This window comes from Pygocentrus nattereri, chromosome 6 (assembly GCF_015220715.1).
Source record: "Pygocentrus nattereri isolate fPygNat1 chromosome 6, fPygNat1.pri, whole genome shotgun sequence".
Lineage (NCBI taxonomy): Eukaryota > Metazoa > Chordata > Actinopteri > Characiformes > Serrasalmidae > Pygocentrus > Pygocentrus nattereri.
This window is the reverse complement of record NC_051216.1, coordinates 40,011,763-40,028,310: the sequence shown is the minus strand read 5'-3', so window position 1 is coordinate 40,028,310 and position 16,548 is coordinate 40,011,763. Positions and strand designations below refer to the sequence as shown.

General features: G+C 38.9%; 1 protein-coding gene across 1 annotated transcript in view; it reads right to left on the bottom strand.

Moving 5' to 3' along the window:
• kif5c (kinesin family member 5C) overlaps window positions 1-15,252 on the bottom strand; it is a 68,113-nt gene extending 52,861 nt beyond the window's left edge. The window contains exon 1 of the mRNA XM_017695010.2: window positions 14,808-15,252. Coding sequence (XP_017550499.1) covers window positions 14,808-14,933 — 126 coding nt within the window. The 5' untranslated portion in view covers window positions 14,934-15,252. The remainder of the gene's footprint in view (window positions 1-14,807) is intronic.
• Between the last annotated feature and the right edge of the window lie 1,296 nt (window positions 15,253-16,548).

The following is a 16,548-nucleotide window of genomic DNA, read 5'->3' as shown; positions in this document are numbered from 1 at the left end:
CAAAGCAATAAGTGTCTTAAGTTTCTGACAGCCCCATTAATTACGTTCATCCATTCATTCATTCATCCATTCATTTAGACAGATGTGTTTTGGTGTGTGCTTTCATCTCAGAGGCTAATTGTCCAGTGGTCTCTCGCCGCTGGTGCTCGTTCAGAGAAGTGGGCTTTTCTTTACTTTGTGTTTGATTAGGCCAGTGGGGGTCAAGCCACCCCGCTGGTGCGTCCACGAAAAGCACTCGCTGCTGCACAGAGCTCGTCGCCACGGAAACTGAAGCCTGGTAGCTCTGATTGGCTGAGAGACAAAGCCAGGTGTCCCCTAGCAAACGGGGGAAGATGGAAATATGACTGCCAGTTAAGACAGACGTCTGTCTTTATGTGCAGCCTCTCTCTCTCTCTCTCTCTCTCTCTCTCTCTCTCTCTCTCTCAGGCAACAGCAGGTGTATAAATCTCTTGCACAGCTATTTCACAAAGGCATCAGTGTCATCAGAGCCACTATAATGCAAGATACCCTACACTAAAGCTCTACAGTGCAGATGCCAAAATCCTCTGTATGTTCCTTAGAACATTTTGAGGATCCAGATCTACCTCATACCTACTAAGGGGCGAAATCAGACGACGGCTTTTCTTTTTAAGCAGAAGTGTCTCACTTTCTCATGTTAAAAAGGGGTGGATTAGGCATTTAATTAAGAGGTAGGCCAACAGAGATAACTGATAAACATAAAAATAAATAAAGGCTGAAATAATACACAATAAATAAAATACACAAATAAAAGAAAAAAGCCAAACTGTCTATTAATTGAACACAAAAGATAAAGCAAGCTTTTCCTCCACGTTCAGTAAGTGACTAGAAGCCGTCCTCAATATTGATTGGTCAGCTGTGGATGACAGACGGTGCTCAGCAAACAAGAAGACAGTTTTTCAACCTAAACATCTCCCCAGATGGTGTCTCACTTACCATTTTTGAAAAAAAAAAAAACAATGCCTGTATAACAACCATATATTTCTAGACTGTTTACATCTGACCTGCAATATTTTGCTGTAATGTTATATTGCCATACTGCTATTGTACTGCTACTTTTATTGAAAAATTACATCTATATGGTATATCATTCGATTTTGTAGACTTAAAATTCTGAAAATCAAACCATTTTGACATCTGATATAAAATTACCATTGAACCCAAAGTGATGTGTACCATTAACTCTAGTACCTATACTCTTTTTAATCATGTATATCTATTATATAAATACATTCTGCAGATTTACAATTACTAATTGACGTTTATCTATTGATAAACAATTTATCAGAGCCCCCTTTACACAATTGATCAGTAGAAAGGGACCACTAAAGACCACCAATGGCCAGATTTTTATGTATCAAGCACAGCAGCAACTAGTTGGTGGACTATTTTCAACATTAGACATTGACATGCTGAGAATGGACCATTACCCAAAAATATCTGGCAGTTGTCCTACTGTGGTCCCTTCTCACTGATGGACAGGATAGAGGGGGCTGACAACTTATGCAGCATCAAATGAGCTACGGGCAATAACTGTAAACCTACAAAGTGCACCTGTATGGCAGGTGAAGCTGATAAACTGACAGTGCAGTGTATAATATGGTGAGATGTAGTGGTCGTTCACAATCTAGCACTGAGTGTCAAAATGCTGCAGAAATCAGAACCTGCACAAAAAGACCAAACACTGAACAACAGGAAACAAAATGCACATACAGCCCTCTGCAAAGCTACTATCCTTCACTTATTCTCCAGTCAAACCAGACAGTCGGCACAAGTAGTTCATTTTGGCAGGAGATATTTCTGAAGAGATTAGCTATGAGATGATCGATTTGCATAAGGAAGGAGAAAATCAAAGTACATTAAGTGGGGAAAAATTTCAAAACGGTCATTAAAAATATGATTAAAGCTACAGAGAAAGTAAGTCGCCTAACAACCACCTGCGACACTGTTGCCATCTGATAAACAGCACTTAAAGCTTTCATCTTTGAGAGAGAGGAGAAAATCAAGCTGCTTCAGATCTGAAAACATCCACAGGTGTATCAGTCCATCCTTCCACTGTGAGAAGACCACTCAGCGCTATGGGTCTGAAAGGATGTGTAGCTGTTGAAGAAGCTCTTACTGAGAAAAGGAGACGGACACATCAAACAAAGAAACTGCTCAGCTTCTCAGAACAGGGGTGGGCAATATCGCAATATTTCATCAACTTTGTGATACTGTGTTCTTTTTTTTTATTTTTCTATGTGACACTACAAATTCTATGTTGTCTGTTCCAACTCATTAAACCAATTAAACAAAAATAATATCGTGAAAATGTCTTGAACTATCGTTATATAACATTTTTTTACTTTATGACCCACCCTGATTTCAGAACAGTGGGACCAGTCCAGAGTCCATACCTCAATAACACTGAGATTACTTGGATGGTGAGAAGCAGAAAATGCAAAACCAACTTCTAAGACTGAACTGGCAGTTTTAGGAGGAACATCTGATATGATATTTAGCTGTCAAGGCTTCAGTATAGATTTTTGCTTTGTTTCTGCCACTGAAACAGGAACAACTTGCACTTAACATACATATTGACTGTGCATTAAGTAAATACAGGGTGGTCTCTGGCACAGTACTTTACACTAGGAACTATTACAGATAAATATTTAATTTAATGAAGTGGAATATTTACAGCAGTAATAAACCTACTCTGTGACTATTCACAATAGATGAGTGTGATTCTTTACCAGTGCCTCATTTAGCACTCTGTGTTGTAGCATTAGACAATAAGCTATAATAACCCATACAATTATGTGTGTTTCTCTGAGAGTTACCTAAAGTTAACAATCCAGCACTTACCTATAACATAAACTGATATATAATCTGCTACAATAATGTAAAACTGTCCAAATATTTTATTGAAAATTCTTAGATAATAAAATCATTCTCATTCTATTTAGTTAGTTTGTAGTTTAGGTGACTGCCGTGTAGAAACTGTTCATTTCCACTTGTGGCTTTTCTGGGGGTTTATAAATCAAATACTGCCACACATAACAGAGCTCCGTTTTGATTGGCTGTCATGTCCTGTGTCTCATTAAAAACCAAATGAGGCTGAAACACTTGCTTATAACATCAACTTAAAAGGGCGGAGCTAAACTGCTGTAGGCTGAATAGGCCGAAAACACACACACACACACACACACACACACACACACACACACACACACACACACACAGGCAGGCTTAAAATGGCATCTTCCTTTGGTCAATAATTGATGCGGTTTCTCTGGGGACGGTCAAGGCCTTTCCAGGCAGGCTGATGTCCTGCTGAACTCAGTGCTTCCATCCCAGTTAGACGGCACCTCGAGGGCATCAATACTTTTAAGCATACTCCACTTCACACTCACTCACTGATGGAGAAATCTGCCTCTACTTTTAAAGTATAACACATTACTTCTCACGTTTTATACATGATGCAGCAATAAGAGGACATGAGCTGCGTCACATAAAATTATCCACATAAAGTAACGGTGAGTGATTTGAGGGAAATATCTAATTGTGATTTTTCTGACCAATATTGTGACTGATTTAAATCACAACTCTTTTCTATAAATTAAGGTCCAGGTCTGTTATTTTTAGCCAAGAAGACCAGATAGCTTTTCCAGCTTGAGGCTTGAACACTGAACGTAATACACCAAATAGCCAGTTAGTTGTGACTAAGTTTTCGGCCGCTTCTGATTGGCCCAACTCATCTATCGGTGCTTCACAAGCTTTGTTATTAAAATTAATTTCACCACTTAAAACTTGCTAAAACAATAAATGTAAAAATTGCATCTCTTGAGATTTAAAGATTGCACTCTTAGAACTTGCGATTCTGATAGAAAAACAATTGATCTTAAGCCCTAACTTAAAGCGATATGACAGAGATAATGTAATATGTAACATGACGATATTTTATCATGTTGTGCTAATCACAATATGCTAAGGATGTAACAGCAAGCAAAATTCACAATAAGATGCGTACTGTATTTGCATCATGCCGTGTTATATTTTCAACACGGAATTAGAAAAGATCCTAACATATTTCACATTATTTATTCCTTTATGTAGGTTAATTCCCAAAAATTAACCAAATATTTTACCTAAATATTAAAATTATCCAATATATATATTAATTGTGTGTGTTTTGTGTGTGTGTGTGTGTTTGTGTGTGTGTTTGAAATTTGAATTTGAAATTTGAAGTGTGTTTGAAGTTTTCACAGTTATCACTTTTAGGAGTATCATGGATTGTGTGGCTTTAATAAACGTGTAATAAAAATCACTGCTCCTATGCATATATATTTTAAGTGGGTGTGTCCATCAGGCTCTGTTTCTTATGGTGAGAGGGCAGTAGGAAAATTTTAAATATTATCTCACTGCAGTCTGCATGATAATCACTGCAGATTCAGTGAGAATTATTATTATTACTATTATTATTATTTTTTGTTACTATTATTATGTGTTAATAACATATATCATCACTGTTGGCACACAAATATCTCCATTTTTGTCCTTTTTTATTTTTGACAAAATTTGTGGAGGGTTTTTTTGTCTGCTGGAAAGTTTCCTTTTTTAGAGATGCAAGTTTTTTTCCTGATACTGACGATATATATTTTGCAGTATGTATCGTAACATACGAGCATGTGGCAGAACACAATTCGTCCCAGCAGACTGAGACAGCCCAGAGCGAGACAGCACAGCTTGACCAAGTGATAAGTATGAATAAATACATTTAAATGGTGTTTTTTGATGGAAAATGCTCCAGTACCGTGGGAATAAGTGTGCACATGAGTGTGCTCAGCACACTGATGTTCAGCAGCCTGCAAGATAACACATAAATATTCTGCTTAAAAGGCCAAGCGTCTCTCTACCAATCAAGTCTCTGAACCCCCGCCGTGCCATCACCACAGAAACCTAAATTACACACAAGGTGCTCTGTGTGCATAGAACATGTGAGTATGTGATCATGAACACAGTCAAATGATGTATTGGAGATGGGAAAATAAATAACTTCCTTCCTGATTAACCAGTTTTCCATTCGTCAACCAAAGCTTACGCTTATGAATACATGGATATGAAAATGAGTGGAAATGCACATCATGATTCCACACAAAAATGGCACGCTCCGCTGATGGCTCCTTTGACAAAGCTTCTGCCATGCCGTCAATTTATTACCAAAATATGTCCAAAGTGGCTGTGGTTACATGCAAAGACTTCCAGCAATCCAATGGAATTCATTATATTAGAGATGAGGTGTTTATATGCACACTTTACTCGACGTCATGAAAATCTGTGGACGTGGACACAAATTACGATGAAAGGGTTGAGTACCACTAGTGTAGACGTTACCGTGGTTCATGTAAACCCACTATCATTTATTTGCTCTGAACAGCTCATTGTTGCAAGCTTTACAGCCATCCATCCTGCAGTCGTGGGCTGGAGGTTAGGGAGCCAGCCTTGTGACCGGAAGGTTACCGGTTTGACCACCTCAGCTGACAGTACGTGACTTAAGTACCCTTGAGCAAGGCACCTAACCCCCAACTGCTCCCCAGGCGCCATGGATAGGGCTGCCCACTGCTCTAGGTGGTTGGTTAGTGTAGTGGTTAACACCTCTGCCTTCTACGCTGTAGACTGGGGTTCAATCCCCGACAAGGGCAAGCACCCTATACTATACCAATAAGAGTCCTTGGGCAAGACTCCTAACACCGCCTTCGCTCACGTGTGTAAAATGATCGAATTGTAAGTCGCTCTGGATAAGAGCGTCAGCCAAATGCCATAAATTTAAATGTAGGCAACTGTGCTCACTGCCCCCTAGTGTGCACGTATGTTGGTGTTGGGTTAAATGGGGAGGACCAATTCCTCTGTGTGCAATCACAGTTGGCTAATGCTTCTGAATTGACTTCAACTAATGTTTAAGTGTTTTAAAGTTTGAAGCATGAACTTGGTCTCCTCTGCAGACTGACTTTTCATTTTTAAACATCATAAACCTCCATTATGACGCAAATGCACATGCAAAGAATGTACTTAACCTTTCCTATTGAAAAAGTAATCAGATGCAGGTGTTAACATTACTGTTATTTTACGTTATTTACAAGATTACCCACATTGTTTAATTGGATAGAAATTGCATTCAGAATGGCCTCAATCAGACTAGCCCTTTCCGAATTAAGTGTATTCAGATTTGTTCTATTTCAATTGAGTTATTATTCTGATTACAGCAAGCTGCACGTAAACATGGACAGTGTCACTTACAAGCAAAAAATGGCAAACATTAGCACCTATGGCAGACTAGACTGGACAGAACTCGCAGGAAAACTGCAAGAATCAACTACTAGTAACCCAACAAAAGCAACAGCAAACAGTTTTGCAATTAAACAGATTTATTTTGCACAGCTGGCAACACAAAATAATGCAACTCATTGCAATTAACTCTTTAAATCATTTGATAAACCTACTGATTCAAATCTGAACAGTAAACTGTAGCAGTAAAGGTGGGCAATATAATGATATTTATCATTATTGTGACACATTACGGCACAATATCTAAGTACCTGGAGGATATCATCAGTACGTGAAGAACAATGACCAACCACATTTTGTCAAAAGGGGAGCATAATTAGCCCTGTTTAATAGTACTTAGTGCAATGGTTCATGTGAAACACTGAGAAAAATCAACATATCCACAGCTTTCCATAGTACTTTAAATATGGCACTACTGGTTCCGCCTTTTCTCTGTTCTAGCTTATCATGTCCCAGAATAATTAAATACTGAGATACATAACATGCACTGAAAAAACGTCTTCAAGTATTCCTGATTTTATAACACCAGAGATGAAATTATATCAAAGTGTGTTAATGCTTTATAAACATTTTCATCCGTTTTTTTCAAATTACAATGATAACACATAAACATTATTAATCATTCTGGCTTCTGATATCAGGATACGGCATATTTAACTCCATCCCTTGCCTACTTACACTGCTGAAATCTGCTGTAGCCACATGCTGGCACTCATGAAAGAGAAGGTGTTGCATTTTGGCCCCTTCCCCCTTCTTCCTTTATGATAATTACACTGCATTTGTGCCCCCCCCACCTTCAGACATCGCTAAGCCTTTAGAGGACCCCGCCAGGCTAGAACGTGACACCACAAAGAAAGGATCACCACCTAATAATGCCCAATAATGAGGCGCATTTAGTTAAGCGATGGCAGTAATGTATGTACATGTATTAAAATACAGTCTGGCAGATCAAGGTATGCGAAGGCTAAGGCGTTGGGACACAGGATGGGCCATGCTTGGCGGGAAGCCAAGTTGTTCTAACTGTAACAGAAATGATTACAAGCCTTGGGGACAGGATTCGGTTGTCTAATGCATGTAACGGTCAATTTTCAGATGAGCAGGGCGATTAGCATATGAATAAGATGCAGGGTGCAACAGATTTTCTGTAGAGGAAGGTGAATTTGGGGGGGATTACAAACATTCCCCATTGTCAGTGCTGGGGAAGACACATGAAAAATGTAAAATAAAGCAGCCACTACTCTTCCGTGGACTCTGTGAGGCTACAAAAATGAGAAAAATAAGAAATAACGAGTTATTGATAGCGACACAATTAACCAAGACAAGCCACCTGAGGTTTGCTCACGTTTAACAGGCTGATTAAAACTTGGAGGTGATATAAGGGGATTAGAAAGCAGCCATTAGCCTTAATCATGCACCAAATTTGTTAACAGTCTCTTTTAAATCACTAAAATTAGCCCTCAGAGAAGTTGGTGAGCATGCATGTCAATGTTGGTCAGCAAAATGGATCAGCTGTGGTCCTGGTGCCTTCTGTGAGCCTTCTGTTTCCTATCACTGTATAAAAGAAGCTCAGTGCTGCCTTTATTACTAAAAGGACTGTGATAGCTCATGAACGAGGGTGCGTCACACAATTTTCACATTGCTATGGAAACGCTAATAATTGATTTGTTTCATACGAGAAACAATAAAAGGCGAGGGTCTCAGGGTAACTTGGGGGGGGGGGGGGGGGGGGGGGGGTGAGTGGGGCAATAAGCTTCCCCCAGGGTTAGATCTAATCAGCTCACACCGTCTTCTCTCCTGATCAAATGATGAAGCCAATTTCAGCACTTCTTTACTGGGATTTATTGTCATGGAAATTTTTCGGGTCAGTTGATCGAAACACTTCTCAGAGGATAACAGTGATCTATGCATTTCTATTAAGTAGTAGAAGCAAACATGTTACAAATACATGAAACGTGGAGGGGGTGGGGGGGGGGGTCGTGGACAGAGCAGTACATTTGGATTGGTGTGGAGAAATCAATTTATACTTAGCTATTAAATGTTGAATGCAACTGCTGAAGTATAATAATATACTAAAACAAAATAATGATTAAGTAAATAACGTGCATTCAAAAGTCTTTAAGAATAAAACGGTAGCTAAAGCCAGCCTCCCAAACACAGGCAAAAACACCACTGTCACCATGGCAACTTTTACGCTTTGGCAGAAAAAGCCAAACATGAAGGCACAGCATTACATACTGCACATTTCCCAAGCCAGATACTGTCCAACATTAAATAATACAAAGAAGAAAGCACACAGAGAAAGAACAGGTGTAGCACTGTTTGAAGTCTCGCTGTACACTGGACATGCTTAAGCATATGTTCACAGTGAGAGGCACCAACACTCTCACAAGTTCAATCATCGGTTTTCATATAATGGCAGAGATATGAGACATGATACAACACAGCAAGGCCTCCTAATGCCATGTGCACCATATTTTGTTGTAAATGGCCAAAAACAATGTGGCAGTCAATTTAGAAAACATAGTCGTTCTAATCTCTGCCACATTAATCATGAAAATGATCTCTATTATTGTTTGTCAATAACAAAACGGCACAGCTGAGATTTGCCTGGCAGGGAAACTGTGGCAAAAATGTGTTTGAGGAATATGATGAGCTCCAACTATAGCCCATAAAACCAACTGTGCAGATAAACAAGCTATCCAAGCATCCAAGCACCCTCCCATACAGATTTGGTTTAAATAAATTCAGCCAGACGGGCTCTTTTGAGTATTTCACTAACTGCTGATCTCCGGGGATTTTCATGCACAACAGTCTATAGAGTTTACACAGAATGGTGCAATAAATTAAAACATCCAGTGTGCAGAAGTTCTATGGGTGGAAATGTCTTGTTGATGAGAAAGGTAAACTGTCAGGCTCATTAGAGCTGACAAAGACTACGGGAACTCAGATAACCCCTCTTTTGGCAGTAGGCTGTTGACGGCAAACCAGATACTCCACAATTTTTGGTGAAAACACTGGACAGAATTTTTATTCAGTAACCAAATGTGGTGAGCATCTCAGAATGCAAAACATGCTGAACCTTCAAGGGGACTGGCTACAACAGCAGAAGACCACATCAGGTTGTACTTCTGCCAGCCAAGAACAAAAAGCTGAGGCTGCAGTGCGCACAGGCTCAGCCACTGGACATTTGATGACTGTAAAAATGTAGTCTGGTCTGATGAATCTCAATTTCACAGACGGAAGGGCGGTAATGTGGTGCCAATAGCATAAATCCATGAACACAACCTGCCTTGTGCCAACAGTCCAGGCTGATGGAGGTGGCATAATAGCATGGAGAATGTTTTCTTGGCACACTTTGGGCCCGTTAATACCAATCGAACATCACCTAAATGCCACAGCCTATTTGAGTATTATTGATGACCATGTGCATGCCTTCAAGGCCAGTTTACTTCTAGTGGCTACTTCCAGCATGATAATGCACCGTTTCTCAAAGCAAAAGTCATCTCAAATGGATTTCATCATGACAAAGCAATCAGTGTTCTTCAGTACCCTTCCCAGTCATCAGATCTAAATCCAGTAGAACACCTATGGGATGTGGTAGGACAGGAGATTCACGGAAAGTGCACCTAAAAAATGGAATTGCATGATGCAATCATGTCAACATGGACCAGAATTAAAAAAGAATGTTTCACATTTTGTTAAAGACACTTCTAAACTTTTAATACTAAATGTAAATATTGCTTTCTCTAGCACTGCAGGTTTGGCTTTTTAACCGGCAGCATTTTGTTTGAAATCTTTGAAAAAATTCGACAGCAGTTACATTCTGGCACCTGCACATGGGCCTGAAAGGAACTGTAGCATCATATAAGGAAGAACGGGAAATTCAATTAAGAAGTCAACTACAGCTTCATCAGATTTCTCAAATTAAAAACACTCTTAAGACACTAAAAAACATTAAAGCCATTCATGCTTACTAATGTCTTGATACGAACAGAATAATCGCTGGAGTCCATGTTGGGCTAAGGTTAACCCCAAAAGACCAGCTGCATCTTTTATGTCTGCTGCCTCAAAAACAAAGTAGACTACTTCAGATGGAACTGACTAGAACAGTGGGAGGTGATCGGGGGTCTGCTGCATTTTCGTTTTGTTTAAAAAGGAACTGAAACATCCCTGACTCAGCCATTCATCTAAATGAGATAACATTACAGTGGTTTGCACTGTTTGTACATTGTGTTATCTGTGCTTTTTGTTCCTACCTGACCCAGAATTTCAACCGATATCCCAATATGTAATCGCAAAAGTAGTATTTTCTCAATATTCTGCAGCTCTAATATAAATCTAAATGCTTTGGAAGGGGCTGACATGGTGCAGATGTTAGTTTTTTTCAGTGCTAACAGAGAAAGATGTTGGCTGACTTAGGCAGCGTGTGTTTTTAGGCACATCATGTATTTTTAAATCACACAAGTGACAAAAACATCAGCAAATCAGCAAATAGTCAAGTAGTAAATGTTAACGTACAGTTTAAAAACAGGCATTGAGAATCACCCCTTGTTTAACTGCAGAATATTAATATCTAAAGATAGATTTTAGTTACTGTACTTCACAACATTGAAAAGAATCTGATCCTTTGAACTTTACGATTGTAATAATGCCACATTTGATCAAAGAAGAGAGGTTTTATGGCTTGTAATACACACTATTCCGCAGGCGTAAGCCTAATTCAGCAGGAAATTCACTTTGTTGGTCTTAAAATGAAATTACAGACTGTGTACTACCAGAAAACACAGGCAAGATTAGATTGAGTAATTACAGCAGAGATAATACACTTTGATTAGGGGTTAATTTTAGGCGTGCATATTCAATTATCCAGTTAGGTTAATAATTTAGAGAGACTCCACACCACGTTTGGAACATAGCAGAATAAATAAGACAAGAGGTCAAAACAGGGTCACATTCTCACATGACTAAGTCTCAATAAATGACCAGTATACATGCTTCTTCTTCATTTATAATTAATACACCTTCCAATAGGGCTTCATATTTCATATTTAAAGGCACACTGAGCTTTCAGAACTACAGTGTAGGAAAGAGACTGAAATTACTAAAACTTATTTTAATAAATGTACGTTCTTTGTATAAAAGTACATAATGATATCAGATTTGTATCAGTAGGTAAATCCTTTCGAAACCATTTTACTAGCATCAAACAGATATTGAGATTTAACTGACGCGGTCATTGCACGCACTCAAGTGACGCTGGGTTACTGTGTTAAAATACCTGAATTTTATTCATTTCACTGCATTTGTGCTGCTACAGAAATAGATGTTATATTTCTCTGTAACACAATTTCAAGCGGCTGATATCCAAACTTTTTCATTTTTGAAAAATTTCAAAAAAAATTTCAAAATTTAAAAAAAAAATCAAATTTCAGTATTGACTCAGGCTTCCCTTATAAGACAAGGTCCTTGTATGTGCAGCATACTTGGTAAAATAAAGGGATTCTGGTTCTGACTCCATATCGGTGCATCCCAAGAAAAAAGCTAGCAGCAAAAAATATATCAGGGCTTCTTGTGGTATTTAAATGTGGTATTGTCAAGAAAAAATAGCTCTGTATACTGCAAAGTTCTACATAAAATAGCCTTAAAAATCACAATTAGGAACAGTCGGCAATTTTAATATGTACCCTAACGATAATCACAGCATTTCACATTGTACTGATTCCGACTTCTGGGCAAGATTAGCCGTCTGACTTTTTAAAAATTCACACTGGAAGTAAATATCCATCTGCTACAGTCTCCCAGCAAAGCACACACGAGGACAAAGCACAGCTATAATCAATCTATGATCTGAAGTGTAAACAGCAGCGGGGCTGGTGTTAATTTCTAGGGATGTATGGATATTCTGTAAGGAATCATGTGCTGATGCTGATCTCTGATGTTTTTCCACGTCTCTATTTGCCGATGATGATACATAATCATATATGAAATGCAGACAACTGGACTAAATCTACCTGCGAAGAAATCCAACGTTCATTTCTAGAAGGTCTGAATGTAGGAAAATGAACAAAATGCAGATATTGTCCTACAGCAACTCGTCGCCTAAACGTTCTGCTCTTCCACACAATACACACATCATCAAATGTCAGTTCAAAATACCAGTCAAATCTAAATACCTGCCTTTATTTAAAGCAGATATCCGCCCATACTGCTATGATTATTGTCTCAATGTCGCAATTCATGTCATGTTTATTAAAACTGTAGCTGATTTTACTGTGTTATAAATAAATCTACAAGAAAAAATAAAAAAAAAGAAATATATATATATATAATAACTGTTGAAATGATTTCAGTCATTATTAATGCTTTATGCATATTTGTTTATAAAAAGTATTAAAATGAACATTACAAAGACTAGAAAAGGTGTAGTCACTGGTATCACGTTCGTACCATCTTAATCTTAAACCGTCAAAGAATAATACGCTTATTCACAATGCTATTTCAAACCGCTTGGCATTACAGCGACGGTGCTCTTCTTGAAGAACGGACTGATCTAACATTTGTACACCAGGAATGAATCTGTTCTACAGAAAGGAGCCCAGGTCTTTCATACTGATACATTCATAAAGACAACATATTCTCCATATTACTAACACTAGTGATGATCTGCCATATACTGAACACTGCAATGAGCTTAAAGCACTGCTTTAACAAACACTAATAATTTCACATGGTTAGATTAGTCTGCATTCCTGCCATAAATTATTCACGCTACCGCCTTGATTCATCCCATAGAAATGCTTATCTGGAGGATCTGAGGTTGGCCAGGAGGATCACAGCACATAATATACAATTGATTTGTTTGAGGCTCTTTTAAAGCAGCTTTCCGCAATATCAATATCGCAAAGGTCAATATTAAAATAATGTCTTACAAAAGATATATTATGAAGCCGTAATGCTTGAACATATCTGAATTTGGTATATTTTGTTCATTTGCTGTATCCCTCTTTCATTCTGTAGGATATCCAGATCTTTGGAAATGCATTGACGATGTGTGGCTGAGCTCTGCAAACACAGTCCACATAAACCCCCCACTCTTAGAAAAGATGGTCCTTCAAGGGCTCTTTGGTAAAGGAAATGGTTATACTTAGAACCATAAGTACTGTATAGAACCTTGTTGCTGTTTCTATACAGAAAAGGGTTCTTCTAACGCTACGATGTCAAGCTCGTAAGAACAGAAGCTTTTTGGTGCTGTACAGAAACATTTTCAAAAATGTTCCAATATGGAACCATATACATCCTCCATCCACCTGAATGAGCCATTTCATCGTGCTAAGAACTATTAAAGCATGAAACGGTTCTCAAACAGAACTCGTTTTTTCTAAACAGAAACACTGCCTTTATTAAAGAATCCGAAGAACCATCTTTTTAAAAAGAGTACAGAAAAAATAACACAGGCTATTGTGTGAATGACAAAAGCACTGGTGGAGCCCAGAGAACACATCGACAGCCCTTTCACTGAACTGCTTGGACAATATACGACGATCTGCCGACAGAAAGTCGACACTGAAAGCCACAATGACATTTTTAAACCCGTCTTGAGCATTCTGAATGCTTCAGCTTTGTAAAGGACAAAGAACAAAAAACAAACAAACAAAAAAAAAAAACAATAAAATAAATTATTTGGCTGAACAAAAAGGCAAAATCTAAAAAAAAAGGTCAATTCTACTGTTTCCAATACATCAGAAATGACCAGCACCTGTGTATAATCTGTAATGAATGACAGCATTTTTAGCTTAATGTTACAATCAGAGCAATAAATAATCAATAATAATAATAATAATAATAATAATAATAGTAGTGTCATTATTCATAAAAAAAATCCACAATAATTTAAAATCTTTAAATTTTCAGTGTCCAATAAATCAAAATGACCAGACTTGTAGAGTGTAATCTGTAATATATGTGGTCAATTTTAAGATAGCAGTACGGTCAGAGCTATAAATAATAATAGTAGTAATACGTTTACTATTAGTAATAGTAGAAATAGTATTAATAATAATAATAACAATTATATTTTTTTAAGGGTCATTCAAAGTTCATCTGAGGGTTATGCACGCTGTCAACACGTATTACCAATCCAAACTGGCCAGATTAGAGCAAGTGGTCTTTGTATAGAAAAACAGAAAAATTCCCTCGGACTGCCACCAAAACAAGATTTCTTTCTTTCACTTAATGTCTAACGTTACTTTCCATTTAGTCCGATAAACACACGAGGCTGAAATGTTAGCTTCCTATTTGAATTTCGCCGTTCCACCTTAAATGGTGCAGCTATTATCATAGCGCCTGAAGCACCAGAATGTAACTGCTGCACCATTTAAGGTGGAACGGGAAAATTCAAAAGAGAAGCTGGCTAATAAGAAGCTGACTTCAGCTTCAGTGATAAACATGAGGCGACGTTCACTCACCGAGACCACCACCGTGTCTTCCCCTTTAAATTTGGGTATAAATTTGTCTCCTCTGCTGATTTCCGACTCGTTTAGTGGCCTGAAGCGGCACATAACCTTCACTCCGCACTCAGCCGCGTCCACCATGGCCAAACCACGCTGCAAAAACAGTTAATATCCAGAAAAAAAGTTGAAGAAGTTGACCGAGGGAAAACGACTCAGCCGCGGAGCTCCATTCAGACCTCGTCGTTTTCGTTCTTCTTGTTGTTTGGTGCTAATTCACCTTGTGAAATTCAGCGGTTTACCTTTCCTATCTAAAATTAGACGTGTTTAAAAAGATGTATGTGAGTTGAAGCAAAAAAAGAGGCGGCGTTACACTGTCTGAACACACAAATGCTTTTTATCCGTCCCTCTGTCTGCTGTCAGGCGCACTGAGGTGAAGAGTGGAGACTGCAGACGCTGCATCGCCCTTCTAGCAGCATCAGTGCCACATGCGGTGGGATTTTCTCCTATCGCACCCGTTTTCGGGAACGTCCCGCCCATTCTGCGATTTGATTGGCTGGTCGGATCCTGAACGCTGCGCTATGATCGGCTAGTAGTTGAAACTCCTCCGTACATTAGCCAATCCCAGCATTGGCTTGCCCGGCGTTCCCGAAAACAGGTTGGAGGGGAAAATTAAAAGCACCAACATTTCTCAACGCAGCGCTACGCGTGTTGGTGCGGTTTATTTATTGTCCGACAGCGCCCCCTGTCCAGAGTCTACTGACACTGCAGTTTGATTGTAGACAGCATGATTAGTTTGATTCTTTTGAAAAAAATGGTTGGAGGTCTGAAGTGATTATAGCCATTTTGAGAAGGATTTCTTTAACTTTTTTCAGATAAATCAACAATCGATGCTCAGTTGTGTGAAAATCCATAACTGTTACTTGCCACGAAACTAAACTAGACTAAATTTGTTTTCAATTTGATTTCCTACGATAACTTAGATGCAGTGGCGGGCCCAGTGTTGGCAGACAAATATGGAACAATATATGTCCAATATATACACTTTGACTTTAATGCTGCTCGAAAGAACCACCAAGTGAACTGATGTAAGAGCCTGTTTTTTGTTTAAACTTGGGGGTTTACAACTTTCTCAATAATTGTCTTAAAGAGGAGCTCCACCCCTGGCTCAACTTTGAAAATGGGAGGGCCTTGCTGGCGGGGGAACTGCAGTGATGTTCAGGTTTGGAGGTGGGACGGCGAGGGAAACCTGCTGTGTTTTTAGAGCTAGTGTATGTTAAGCTACCAGAAAATATGGAGAGGGACAGAATCAAATGGCACTTTTGCCACTAAGAGGTCTTACGGAGCTGATGATTTTCCCCTACTACCATTCCCATCTTCAACAAAGGAAGGTGTTTCTGATCAGGCAGAGGGGGGGGGGGGGGGGGGGGGAGACGGATAAATCAAAGAGCCTAAAAAAAGAAAAACCGTGCCTACACAAAGAAAGAAGGTGCCTCTGGGAGGGACAGATCCACCACCTTTTAAGCTATACCTCTTACCAGGTGCCCTCAATGATCTAATTAGACTAATCAGGCCTAGCTCCGCCCATGCACTGGCAAACTAGTACCTGAAGGGATCACAGGGGGTCGTCACAAGGTCTATATTCCATATAACCCGAGTCCTGATTATTTAGATGCACTTAATTCTGACTGAATAAAGTGAATTTCTTTGAACACCAAGTTTCACTCAGTGTGACATCAAGACTGCATCACCGGTCAGC